This window comes from Onychomys torridus, chromosome 21, assembly GCF_903995425.1.
Source record: "Onychomys torridus chromosome 21, mOncTor1.1, whole genome shotgun sequence".
Taxonomy (NCBI): domain Eukaryota; kingdom Metazoa; phylum Chordata; class Mammalia; order Rodentia; family Cricetidae; genus Onychomys; species Onychomys torridus.
In genome coordinates this window covers 7,720,720-7,733,751 of record NC_050463.1, presented here as the reverse complement: position 1 = coordinate 7,733,751, position 13,032 = coordinate 7,720,720, and the positions used below count along the sequence as shown (strand labels likewise).

Here is a 13,032-nt window from a genome sequence, read left to right as displayed (position 1 = left end):
GTAGTTTTGGTCTCTGTCCTAGATCTCGCCATGTAGACCAAGCTGGCCTTGAACTCACAGAGATCCACCTGGCTCTGCCTCCCAAGTGCTGGGATTAAAGGTGTGTGCCAACGCGGAGCGGGCAGCCACAGAGGCAGGCAGGTGGAGGGCGGCGGCCGAGATGTAATTGTAATAAAAGCCAGAAACTGAGCTACCACCTGCTGAGGACTTAATGAAAACAAGCTCCTAATCAAGAGTTTGGAATAGGGACGCGGAGAAGGAGCCATCTGCGTGGGACAAGACCAGATCAGATCTGAACACTCTGTCTGAGACCAACCCAGGGCCCAGCTGCCGATCCTGTGAAATCCAACAACTTGGAGGTGTTGCTGAGACTACTCTACTCAGCTGAAATCCATCCAGGAGAGGACTCAGAAACCTACAGTTTGCAGTCTGAGGAAACAAAAGAAACAAGAGCAGCTGAGGAGTTGATGAATGAGCAAAACGTGACCTGAGAACACAAAAGAAGGCGCCATCCAGCCACCGAATCAGATCACCAGACTCGTAAAGGATACACTTCACCGACTGAGAACAGGTAAGCTCCCATCTCCAGACTGGCAGATTAGGTCTCTACCTCCTAGGCCCTACCCATTGGAGTCCCAGAGATCAGACAGCTACTTTTCCCCGCTCCCCCACCAAAACAACAACAACAACCCCCCCCCCAAAACAAAAAACAAAACAAAACAAAAAACAAAAAAACTAACCCCTATGAACCTAACAACCACTGAAACCATAAGCACACCCTACACCAACTGGGAACAACTGCTCCCAGAGACAGAACCCACTAACACTGATTTGACTAAGCTGATCCCAAAGAAACAGAGCCCAACAGCACCAATTTAATAAAGAAATTCTAGTGAACCAAGACTAACAATTAGAACATGAGAGGCACCTTCAGACACAGACACTGCCTGCACCGAACAGAGGAAGAGATGAGTAGATGCCAGTGCAAAAACACAGGCAACAACACGAAGACCTATATGACAACATCAGAACCTAGTGATTCTACACCTGCAAGACCTGAACATACCAAGGCAGAAGAAACAGAAGAAATCAACACTAAAAATGACTTTAAGAAGATGATAAAGGCCCTTAAAGAAGAAATAAAAAATTCCCTTAAAGAGGAAATGAAAAACTCCATTAAAGAGGAAGTGAAAAATTCCCTTTGAGAGGAAATAAAAAATTCCCTTAAAGAAGTGGAAGAAAGGGCTGGAGAGATGGCTCAGAGGTTAAGAGCACTGGCTGCTCTTCCAAAGGTCCTGAGTTCAATTCCCAGCAACCACATGGTGGCTTACAACCATCTATCATGAGATCCGGTGCCCTCTTCTGGCCTGTAGGGATACACGCAAACAGAGCACTGTATACATAATTAATAAATAAATCACAAAAAAAGAAAGATTATCTTTAAAAAAAAATGGAAGAAAAACAAACAAAAAATTGGAAGAAATCAAAGAAAGCCAAGGAAAAGTAATTACACAGATGAAGGAAACAATCCAAGATCTGAAAAACTGAAATTGAGACAATAACGAAAACACAAACTGGGGGAATGCTGGAAATAGAAATCCTGACTAATCGAACAGGAACTACAGAAACAAGCATAAAGTTGTGTGCCACCACTGCCCAGCTAAAGCTAGAATTAACCTTTGTTTTTGTAAACTTCCCATCAAGGATGCTGGGAAAGAAACTTAAGTCCTCCGCAAGAGCCTCAATGTTCTTCTTTTTTCTTTTTTTGGTTTTTCGAGGTTTCTCCATATAACAGCTCTGGTTGTCCTGGAACTCGCTCTGTAGACTAGACTGGCCTTTCAAATCACAGAGATCCTCCTGCCTCTGCCTCTTGAGTGCTGGGAATAAAAGCATGCGCCACCACTGCCCAGCTCCCCCAGAACTCTTATGGTAGAAGTAAAGAACAGAGTCCTTCAAGCTGTCCTGTAACCTCCACATACATACCATGCTACACATGCTCTCTCACACACATACAAACAAAATAAATGAATGTAATAATAAAATATAAAAATAAGATGGACAGCCATGCAGCATCACATCTTTGTTGTACAAACACTGACAGTGCTTAAGATTCCTTTAACACCTGAACAATGTGAGCATGGTGGCTTGCTTAAGCCTGTAATTCCAGCACTTGAACTACAAAGAGTATGTTCAAGACCAGCCGGAGCTGAGGTCCTGTCTTTTTTTTGCCAGAGCTGAGGATCAAACCCAGGGCCTTGTACTTGCTAGGCAAGCACTCTACCACTGAGCTAAATCCCACTGAGGTCCTGTCTCATAAAAAAAAAAAAAAAGCACATCAGGGATGGGGATGAGGCTCAGTTATGACAGCATTTACTTAAGTGTGTGGTGGTGCACATCTGTCACCCATGTACTCGGGAGGTGAGAGATTGGGAAGGTCAGAAGCTCAAAGCCATCATCAGTTAACATACTGAGTTAAAAGCCAGTATGGAGTACTTGAGATCTTCTTTAAGTCTGTCTGTCTGTCTCTCTCTCTCTCTGTGTATGTGTGTGTGTGTGTGTTGCTAGCTTGAAACCAAAGGTCTCTCTCATGCTAAATATGAACTCTACCACTGATCTGGAAACGACTCCCTGATATGAGGAATGGCCCATAGCTGGACAACTGGAAAGTGCAAGGACTTCCTCTCTGAGCAAAGATGTCACTGTTTGCTTTAGTGGCACCCCTACTTTATCTTATCACTTTCTGTCTCATCAATAATCTCAGTGCTCTCCCCATTTCCATTCTCTTCTCTTCTTCCTTCTAACTACTTTTTAGGTATATTCTTACTACATTTTATAGTGTGTGTGTGTGTGTGTGTGTGTGTGTGTGTGTGTGTGTGTGTGTGCGCATGTGCATCCACTCGTGCACATGTGTGAACATCAGAGGATAACCTGTAGAAATCAGCTCTCCCTCTCCACCATGTGGGTCCTGGAGGTTGAACTGAGTTTGTCAGCCTTGAAGGCTTCACCCACCAAACCACCAACTCACTACTATTTTTTAGTTTAAATTAATTTTTCTCACTGATACATAGAAACCAGTCCATTTTATAGGGTACCCATTCCAAACTCATTTTCTGTTTATTTCCTGTGCTAGAGAAGGAATCCTGAACCTGATACATGCCAAGAAAGTGCCCTACTATGGGGCCACACCTCCACCCCCTCAATTTTTTAATCAATATGTCTCATACAATCTTTCCTAGCTTATTTGTCTTAAAACTTTAAAAAGAATTATTTATTATTCTTGTTGGGAGGTTTTCGTGTGAAAGAGGACAACTTTGTGGGGTCAGTTTTCTCCTTCTACCTATGTGGGTTCTAGGGATCACACTCAGGCTGCCAGGCTTGCCCAGCAAGCACTTTTACCCACTGAGACATTTTGCCAGCCTTGTTTTGTTTTCTTGAGTAATAGTCTCATGTAGTCCAGGTTGGCCTCCAACTCAGGTGTTTGTAAACACACCTGGTGTATGTAGTGCTAAGAACTAGAACCCAAAGCTCCGTGCATGTTAGGCAAGCACTGTACCAACTGAGCTACTCCTCAGTCCTGTATTTTGGCTTCAAGCCCTCATTCTCTACTCTTTCTTTAGATGGGACTACCCCATGTTGCTCAGACTGGCCCTGAGCTCCTGGAAGACTTATGTTCTATCACTGTCAGCTCCCAGCTAAGTTCTTAATATCTCTCCCTTCATTTTTTTTTTTTTTCTTTTTGAGGGTGTACCCTGGCTGTTCTGGAACTCTGTATATAGACCAGTAAGGCATTGAGCTCACAGAGATCTACCAGTCTCTGCTTTCTGAATGATGGGATTAAAGGTGTGCAGCACCATGCCTGTCCTTATTTATTTATCTATCTATCTGTCTGTCTGTCTATTTATTTATTTATTTATTTTTATTTTGAGACAGAGTTTCATTGTATAGCCCAAACTGGCCTTAAATTTGTTAGCCATCCTCCTGCCTCAGACTCCTGAGTACTGTGTGTACAGGCAATGTAAATCACCACAGCTGGCTTTTGTCTTATTTGTTCATTTGTGGTACCAGGGATTTAACCTAGGGCCTTGCACATGTACCACTGAGGAATCTTTCTACCCCTGATTTAATTTTTTTTTTTTGCATTTTTCATCTGCTGATTACGTGTGGGGGTGGAGTGGGGTGTACATGTGGAAGTCAGAGGAAAACTTGTGGAAGTCTGTTCTCTCCTGCTATGTGGTTCCAGGGATCAAATCAGGTCATCAGGCTCAGCAGCAAGTGTTTTTATCTGCTGAGCCATCTCACTGGCCCTCAACTTCTTTCTCTCCTTTCCTCCCTCCCTCCCTCCTTCCTGCCTCTTCTCTCCCTCTCTCTGTTCCTTCTTCCTCTCTCCCTCCTTTCTTCCTTCTTCCCTTCTTCTTTCCCTCCTTTCCTTTACTTTCTTTTTGAGACTGAGTCTCATGTATCCCAGGCTAGCCATTGTCTCACTATGTAGCAAAGGATAACCCTAAGAGTCTAATCCTCCTGACTTGACTTTCTCAAAGCTGGAAATCAGAGAGAATGGCACTGGGATTCAAAACTGGATAAGCACTCCACCAACTGAGCTACATCCAGGACAGATTTCCCCCCTCCCCTCTCTCTTTCCTTCTTAACTTTTTTATTAACTAAATCTCTTCCTTTCACAGTTCCATATATGTCTATAATGCATTCTGATTACTCTCATCCCACTTTCATTTCCCTGCTACCCATCAAACCCCTCCTCCCTACAAAGCCTTGCCCCACATTCATGTCTGTTTGTTTTTCTCTGTGACACACTGAGTTAATGCAGGGCCATCTGTGTGGCCATGGGTTTGGGTATACAGCAGAGCCTCATGGGCTCAGCTGTGGGCACACAACTGAAGAAAATGTCTCCCCTTCTTCAGAGTCTATCAGTAGCCAACAATTCAGCAGGGAGAGGTGGGGCTCATATTTTTTGGAAGGTTTTAAATACATATTTTTTGCTACATTTATTTAGTTATTTCTGGGGCATCCTATGTTAGGGCAGAGGGCAAGCTGAAGTTAGTCCTCACCTTCCACCACACAGGTTCAGGGCCAGTTCCTTTACTGCTGAGATGTCTCAATTGCCCTCAGTTTCTTAGTATGTATCTGCTCCACCTCACTCTCTCCCAGTCTCTTTCTTGCTTCAGCCTTTTGCTGTTCTGTGCCCCCTTCTTCTTACCTGACCCATCAGATTAGCTGCCCTAGTGCCCTTGGAACAAAAGGCTCACTGTTGGCTGGGGGTATCCCTGGACCTGTGTTACACTGCCAACCTGAAGCAATAGCAAGAGTGAGCAGAGATGACCACTTCCAGCAGTAGCAACATTCACACACAGCCTGGGGATCCCAGCTGAGCCCACCTACCTGGGCTGTACCCACTCACCAGTGTCCAGAGCACATAGATGGTGAAGAGGGCGATGGTGAGGGCAATGAGCCCCACAGCCTCCAGCCGGCTATGCAGACGGAGGTGGTCCTGGGCCCCTCGAAGGCACAGCCAACCTGAGATGGCAGCCAGTGGTGTGATGAACACAAAGCACACCATGTCACAGCACAGCGTCCGCTTCTCAGTGCGAGGCCCTGGGTCCTTCAGCCACTGCAGGGGAGCAGATGTGGGGTGGGGTTATGTAGAAGGGTGCTGCAGAAGGAATGGGATGAGGGCAAGCTGTAGGCCTGGATCTCCTTATTTTTTAATAATAATACTACTTTAATGTTATTATTATTTAATTAATAATTAATCATATGGAGTCTGCTGAGTGCTTGCATCCATTTTACTGATGGGCAAATGGAGCCAACAGAGGAGTTAATGTATTCATGCAAATTCACATACCAAGAGCAGACTGACTATCCTATTCTAAAAATCTACCATCCAAAATGTTCTAAAATCTGAAACTTATAAAACACCAGGATGATGGGTGGCTAGGGGAAGACAACTGGAAAGCAGGAAGTTAAGAGCACTTGCTACTCTTCCAAGGGACCAGAGTTCTGTTCCCATCATCCATGTCAAAGGTTTACAACCAACCACCTATATAATTCCAGTTCCAGGGGAATCCCATGCCCTCTACTGGCCTCTGTGGGCACCTGCATACAAGTGAACATACACACAGATATACACACATATACCTAAAGAAAAAATAAAGATAAATCCCCCCCGTTTTTTTTTTCCAAGACAGGGTTTCTCTGTAGCTTTGGAGCCTGTCCTGGACTAGCTCTGTAGACCAGGCTGGCCTTGAACTCACAGAGATCTGCCTGGCACTGCCTCCCGAGTGCTGGGATTATAGGCGTGCGCCACCACTGCCTGGCCGATAAATCCTCTTTTTCTTTGATTGCTTTTTGAGATAGAGTCTCTCTATGTAGTCCTGGCTGGCCTCAAACTCACAGAAGTCCTTTTGTCTTTGTCTCCCCAAGTGCTGGGATTAAAGGTGTGCACCACTATGCCTAGCTTAAAAACAAATCTTTAAAATGTCATTGTGGTACCACAAATAGAAATTTCTACATCATGAAACTTGTTTTAGATATACATCATCTACATTATCACCATCACCATCAGCACCAGCACTACCACCATGGTGGGTAGTTATTGTTTTCTGAGACAGGGTCTCCTACAACCCATGTGGGCCTTGAACTTCTGACCTTTCTGCTTCCAAGTGTTGAGAATGTGCTATAATGTCCAGCTCAAAATTATTTAAAATATTGTATCTGGGGATATAATTTAATGGTACAACACTTGCTTGGCATGAGTGAGGCCCTAGGTTCAATTGCTACCACCACCCTAGAAAAGAAAGAAACAGAGGGGGTGGAGGTGTAGTAGCACACAGCTGTAATCCCAACATTTGAGCAATGTAGGGGAAGGTCAACCTTTGCAGGTTTGAGGTCCTCCTAGGCTATGTGAGGCCCTTCCTCAATAGACAGACAGACATATCGAATGGTGGTTTGAATGAAAATGGCTCATGTACGCTCATATATTGGAATATTTGGTCTCCAGCTGGTGTAACTATTAGGGAATTAGGAGGTCTGTCCTAGTTGGAGGAGATATGTCACTGGGGGCAGGATTCAAAAGCACACATTATTTCTGGTTAGCTCCTCTGTCTCCTACTTGCAGGTAAAATGTAAGCTCTTAGATACTGAACCATCCCTACCTACATGCTGCCATGCTCTCTACCATGATGATCATGGACTCACCCTCCGAAACTGTAAGCCCCCAATAAACTCTTCCTTCTATAAGCTGCCTTGGTCATGTGTCTATCACAGAAATAGGAAAGAAACTAAGACTGATAGATATGCTGGGTAGTAGTGGTGCACGCCTTTAATCCCAACACTCAGGAGACAAAGGCAGGCCAATCTCTGAGTTCGAGGCCAGCCTGGTCTACATAGTGAGTTCCAGGACAGCCAGAGCTACACAGAGAAACCCTGTCTCAAAAAAAAAATTTTTTGACATGTGTACACATATGTATGTATGCATGCACGCACGTGTTTGTGTGTGTGTGTGTGTGTGTGTGTGTGTGTGTATGTGTGTGTGTGTATACACATGTATATGGGGGCTATGAAGCCCAGACAAGGGAGTCAATATCCCCTGGAGCTAGAGTTACAAATGCTTATGAACAGCCTGATGTGGGTGCTGGGAACTGAACTTCAGTCCTCCAAAAGAACAATAAGTGATCTTACTACTGAGCCATCTCTCTCCAAAAGAGAGAGACGGGAGAGAAAGAGAAATAACTAACCCTACATATGTTGACTCAATGACACTGTGGGCTAGGGATATAGCTCAGTGGGGGAGTGCGTGCCTAGTGTGAACCGCAGCAATACAAGAAGACAAGTAATTAAAGTAAGATATTGTATGAACTTACTTTCAGGATGAGAATAGACATATATGTATATATATGAAATATGAATGGATTTCCTTTCAATTTGGATCTCAAAATATCTCCTATTAACCCATGAAAACACTCCAAAATCCCAAACTCTCAAAACTACTCTAGGCCCAAGCCTTTTTTTTTTTTTTTTTAAGACAGGGTATCATGTAGACTAGGATGGACAAACTCAACAATATATAGACAAAGCTGGTCTTAAACTTCTTACTCCCATGCCACCACCTCCCCAGTACTAAGATTATAGGTGTGTGGCACCATACAGGGTTTTATGAAGTGATGAGGCTCAGATTCAGGGCTTCATGTATGTTAGGTTACCTACCAGATGAACCACACACCCCAGGCCTTGGTGTAGGCTTGATTCTGTTATCCTTCTGTCTCTGACTCTTTGGCATATCTACCTGTGTGTGTGTGCCACCACAACCAGCCCAAACATTTTGGATAAGGTTTATTCATCCTGTAGCCTACAAAGCCAGCCAGGACTAGAACCTAGCTAATGCTGCTTGGGGGCCCAAGTACCCTTTGTCACTATATCATACAGTCCCCTAAAAATGTTGGGCCAAGAGAAACAAATATGGCTCATAAAAAAAAAAAAAATTCAGGGAAAGCAGCAGAAAGGGTCCCCGTTCTCCTGTGAGGGACATGCTGTGGGATGTTCTGTATGTCAAATGTGTTGCTCTGATTGGTTAAAATAAATAAAGTGCTGATTGGCCAGTAGCCAGGCAGGAAGGATAGGGTAGGCAGGACAAGGAGGAGGAGAATTATAGGAAATGGAAGGCTGGGAGAGAGACACTGCCGCCGCCATGACAAGGAAGATTGTAAGGTAACTGGTAAACAACAAGCCAAGTGGCAACTTATAGACTAACAGAAATGGGTTAATTTAAGATATAAAACTAAATAGCAAGAAGCCTGCCATGGCCACACAGTTTGTAAGCAATATAAGTTTCTGTGTGTTTACTTGGTTAGGTCTGAGCATCTACGGGCCTGGCGGGTGAGAGAGATTTGTCCTGTCTGTGGGCCAGGCAGGAAAATTCTAGCTACAGGGACATATGAAACAGGGAAAGTTGGGGGGCCAGCAAGAGGGCTTGGTGAGTAAAGCACTTGACACACAAGGCTGATGACTGTTCAATCCCCAGAACTCACATAAAGGTAGAAGAGAACCAACTCCCTGCAAGTCATCCTCCATATGTGTACTGTGCCATACATGTGTGCATGACCCCCTGCAACACACACAGAGTGAAGTAATTTTTAAAAATGAAGAAGATAGCCAGGGAGCTAGCTAAAGGCCTTGCAGAACTAACAGAAGGGGTGGGGAGGGAGACAGGACTGTAGACTACATGAGCATCAGACACAAAGGCCCTATTGTAGAGCCTTTTAAACTGACACATTGAACTGAATCAAGGGTAGGAGACGGTGTATGTAGAGACTGGTCCCTCTCTCTCAGTGTCTCCTTGGCACTCAGCTCCCAGGTGGGCTGGAAGCTTTACTTAGGTCTCCCAAGTGACCTATAGTGGCCTTGACTGATCTGGGCAGTACTTCCTGGTCTCAGGACAGACACTGCTCTTCACACTTCAGTGACATCTACTCTGGAGTTCTCAGCCATCGTATACCAGGGTGGCAACAATAAAACAGCAAGCACTTGGGGACATCTAATCACAATCCTGTCATGCTTAGGCCAAAAAGTCCAAGTGTCTGCATGATACACAAAGCCAGGTGTCATCACTGCCATCTCTCTTGAAGCCACTCTTTTCTTTCCTCCCTAGTTTTTTTTTTTTTTTTTTTTTTTTTTCATTTTGTGTGAGTATATACATGTGTGTACATACATATTGGGGTGCAATGTGTCTGTGTAGGTGTGTGTGTGTATATGCGTGTGTGGGCACACATAGCATGTAGAGGTTGATATCAAGAATTATCCTTAAGCTGTCCTCCACCTTATTCATAAAGGCAGGCTCTCTCAATCAAACTCAAAGCTCATGGATATAGCCTGTTGCTATTGCTAGCCAGCTTGCTCTGAGGATCCCGTGTCTGCCTCCTGAGGCTGTAAGTACAAGCAGCTGCCACACCCACCTCATATTTACATACATTCTAGGGGGTCTGAACTCCTGATCCTCATGCTTACATGGCAATCACTTTAACCACTGAGCCTTCTTGGATTTTTTTTGCTCAAACAAAACATCTTGGATGTCTGTTCACATATCCCCAAGAATAGTGTTACACAACAGGTCTCATGTAGCCCAGGTTGGCTTCAAACTCCCTATGAAGTCAAGTATGACCTTCCACTTCTAATCGCCTTGCCTCTACCTACCTCTCAAGTGCTGGGATTCTTACTGGATTCTACAGCTTGAACTCAGGGTCTCGTGTATGCTAAGTAAGCACTACACCATGAGTTACAACTCCACCCCTTCTCTTAGCTTGTCCTACTCCTCCTGGCCTCAGGGCCTTTGCATTTGCCATTTTCTCTGCCAGGACTGTCTTCTCCCTAGGCTCTCTAAAGGCCTGTTTTAATCCCTCAGGTCTCAACCTCCAGCCAAGGCCTCTCCCTCACCCACACAACTCTCAATCTTTGTGTGTGTTTGTGTGTAGGAGTACAGGAATGCATGTTTGAGATATGGTCTCCATGATGTTTTCCTCTTGTGTAAACCAGGCTGGCTGGCCAGCAAGTTCCCAGGGATTCTGTTTCCACTGCCCAACTTGCCTTAGGAACACTGGGATTACAGAAATAAGCTACTACACCTGGCTTTATGTCAGTTCTAGGGATTTGAACTCAGGTCTGTGTGCTTGTATGGGAAGCACTTTATACAGTGAGCTATCTTCCAGTTCCTAAGACCACTCTTGGCCCCTAAGTGTTGCGTTGCACCAACCCAACATTTCCCTCTGTGATGTTTTGTGTTAATGGTCAATTTGACAGAATTTGGAATCCCAGGATGGGAGTCTCAAGGAAAGATTGTGCAGATCAGGGTGGCCTGTAGACTTGCCTTGAAAAATGTTCTTAATTTCGTTAACTGAGGTGAGAAGACTCTCACTGTGAGTTTGGCACCATCCCATAGGCTGGCCTGGACAGTGAAAGGAGAGCCATATGTAATAGTGTTGCTTGTTTTCCACTTCTGGACTATGATACCATGTCACCAGCTAACTTGTTTAAGATAGAGATTCCTACCATTAGTAATAGAGTTTGACCTGGAACTGTGAGTCATAACAAAGCCTACAGACAGTCCTACCACTAGACTTCACTGCAGTGATAGAGTGTGACCTATTTAAGTTGCTTTTGTGAGGGTATTTTATCACAGCAAACAGGACAGGAACTAAGACACTGTAACTGTTCCCACCAACTAGCCTATTTGGAGATTATGTGGACATTATCAACTGTGGGTTGGTGACCTGGCAGGTCCAGTACCTGACAAAACATTGGGCACACCAGAGGTGTTCAAAGAAATACTTGATGATCTGAGCTTGATAGTCCTACACCTATGGCAACACCAATGCAAATAAAATATATAAAAAAAATATTTTTAAGAAGAAAATAAGCTGGGTGGTGGTGGCTCATGCTTTTAATTCCAGCACTTAGAAGGCAGAGGCAGGTGGATCTCTGAGTCTGAGGACAGCCTGGTCTAAAGTGAGTTCCAAGACAGCCAGGGATACACAGAGACCCAGTCTCAAAAAAATAAACAAACAACAAGAAAATAATAGCATGGTATGGTGGTACAGACCTTTAATTCCAGTCCTTGGGAAGCCATGGCAGTCAGATCTCTGTGAGATCAGCCTGGTCTTCATAGAGACTTCTAGGTCAGTTCTAGGGCTACTTAGAGACACTCTGCCTCAAAAACTGCCCCCAACAACTGTATGGTGGCTGAAACAAGAGGATAACAGATTGTTCAAGGCTAGCCTGGTCTACATAGCAAGTTCCAGGCTAGCCATGGCTATATAATGAACCTTGCCTTTAAACAAACAAACAAACAAACAAATTCGAGCAAATAAAAAACCTGGATGTGGTAGTTCACCGGTTAATCACAGGATAGGGGAGGTGGAGGCAAGAGGATCAGGAGTTTAAGGCCAGTTTGTTATATAGCAAGCTGTAGGCCAGCCTGGGCTCCTTGAGACTGTGTTTCAAAAAAATAAAAAAGAACTAACAACAGTAGCCCTAGGGTTCATACTTTGTCATACTGGCAGTCAAAAGGCCAAAGCAGGAGGATTGCCTTTTCAGGCCTCCCTAAGCTAAAACGACACTCTTATTTCAAACAAGCAAAACCCAGCCCTGCTTAGTGGTACATGCTTATAATCTCTATACTCAGGAAACAGAGGCAGGATAGTAGCAAATTCAAGCAATATTAAAAGGGAAGGGGCTGGCTGAGGCTGAATTTGTGGCTCAGTTGGTAGCTAGCATGCATGAAGCACTGGGTTCCATTGCTAGCACTACATAAACCAGAGGTGATACTGCTTGCCTATAATCCCAGCACTGGGGAAGCAGAGGCTGAATGACCAGGAGTTGGAAAGTCATGTTCAGCTAAAAGCTACTTTGAGGACAGCCTAGGACACCTGAGACTCTGCTTCAAAAACAAAGCAAAACAACCATCAGAGAGGACAGAAAGAGAGAGACAGACAGACAAACAGAGACAGAGAGAGAAAGTGAGCATGGCGGGCAGAGGTTTGCAGACCTACAGCCTCTGGTCAGTCAGGTTCCCACACATTAGCTGATCCCTCCCGGTACTGGCAGGGACATAATTAGCTTCCCCAGCTAACCTGAGCAGCTGCTACCCCTATCCCCAAACTGCCCTTCCTCCCTTCTGGATGTCCAGTCTACCCCCAAGCAATATACCTCTGTGAGAGGTCGGGGCCGCTTTTCAACTGCAAACTCAGTGTGGCACAGCTCGCAGTAGCTGGTATTGGAGGAAGACAGCCATTTCTCCAGGCAGCTCTTGTGCACAGCGCCCAGCGTGCCGGTGCAGCCACATGGGGACAGCAAGTTCTCCCCATTCGCTCCCTCGTGACAGATTCGGCAGAAGGGACAGTCACTGGAGGGATACAGAGATAAGACTTGTGAATGATGGATGGTAGGGCTTCTTGCTTTTACTGGCATCACTATTTGCTAGGATATAAGCTCACTGTCACTCCCAGGTTGCTGTCTGATAAACTCCTAATC

General features: G+C 44.8%; 2 protein-coding genes across 2 annotated transcripts in view; both read right to left on the bottom strand.

The window, feature by feature from the left end:
• Nucleotides 1-5,467, bottom strand: part of Hnrnpm (heterogeneous nuclear ribonucleoprotein M) — a 62,645-nt gene extending 57,178 nt beyond the window's left edge. Inside the window, exon 1 of the mRNA XM_036171188.1 lies at nt 5,414-5,467. Within this exon, the coding sequence (XP_036027081.1) occupies nt 5,414-5,430 (17 nt within the window). The 5' untranslated portion in view covers nt 5,431-5,467. The remainder of the gene's footprint in view (nt 1-5,413) is intronic.
• Marchf2 (membrane associated ring-CH-type finger 2) overlaps nt 1-13,032 on the bottom strand; it is a 31,999-nt gene that overhangs the window by 3,365 nt on the left and 15,602 nt on the right. The window contains exons 3-4 of the mRNA XM_036171190.1: nt 12,709-12,904; nt 5,414-5,623 (exon numbers count right to left, since the gene is read on the bottom strand). Coding sequence (XP_036027083.1) covers nt 5,414-5,623; nt 12,709-12,904 — 406 coding nt within the window. The remainder of the gene's footprint in view (nt 1-5,413; nt 5,624-12,708; nt 12,905-13,032) is intronic.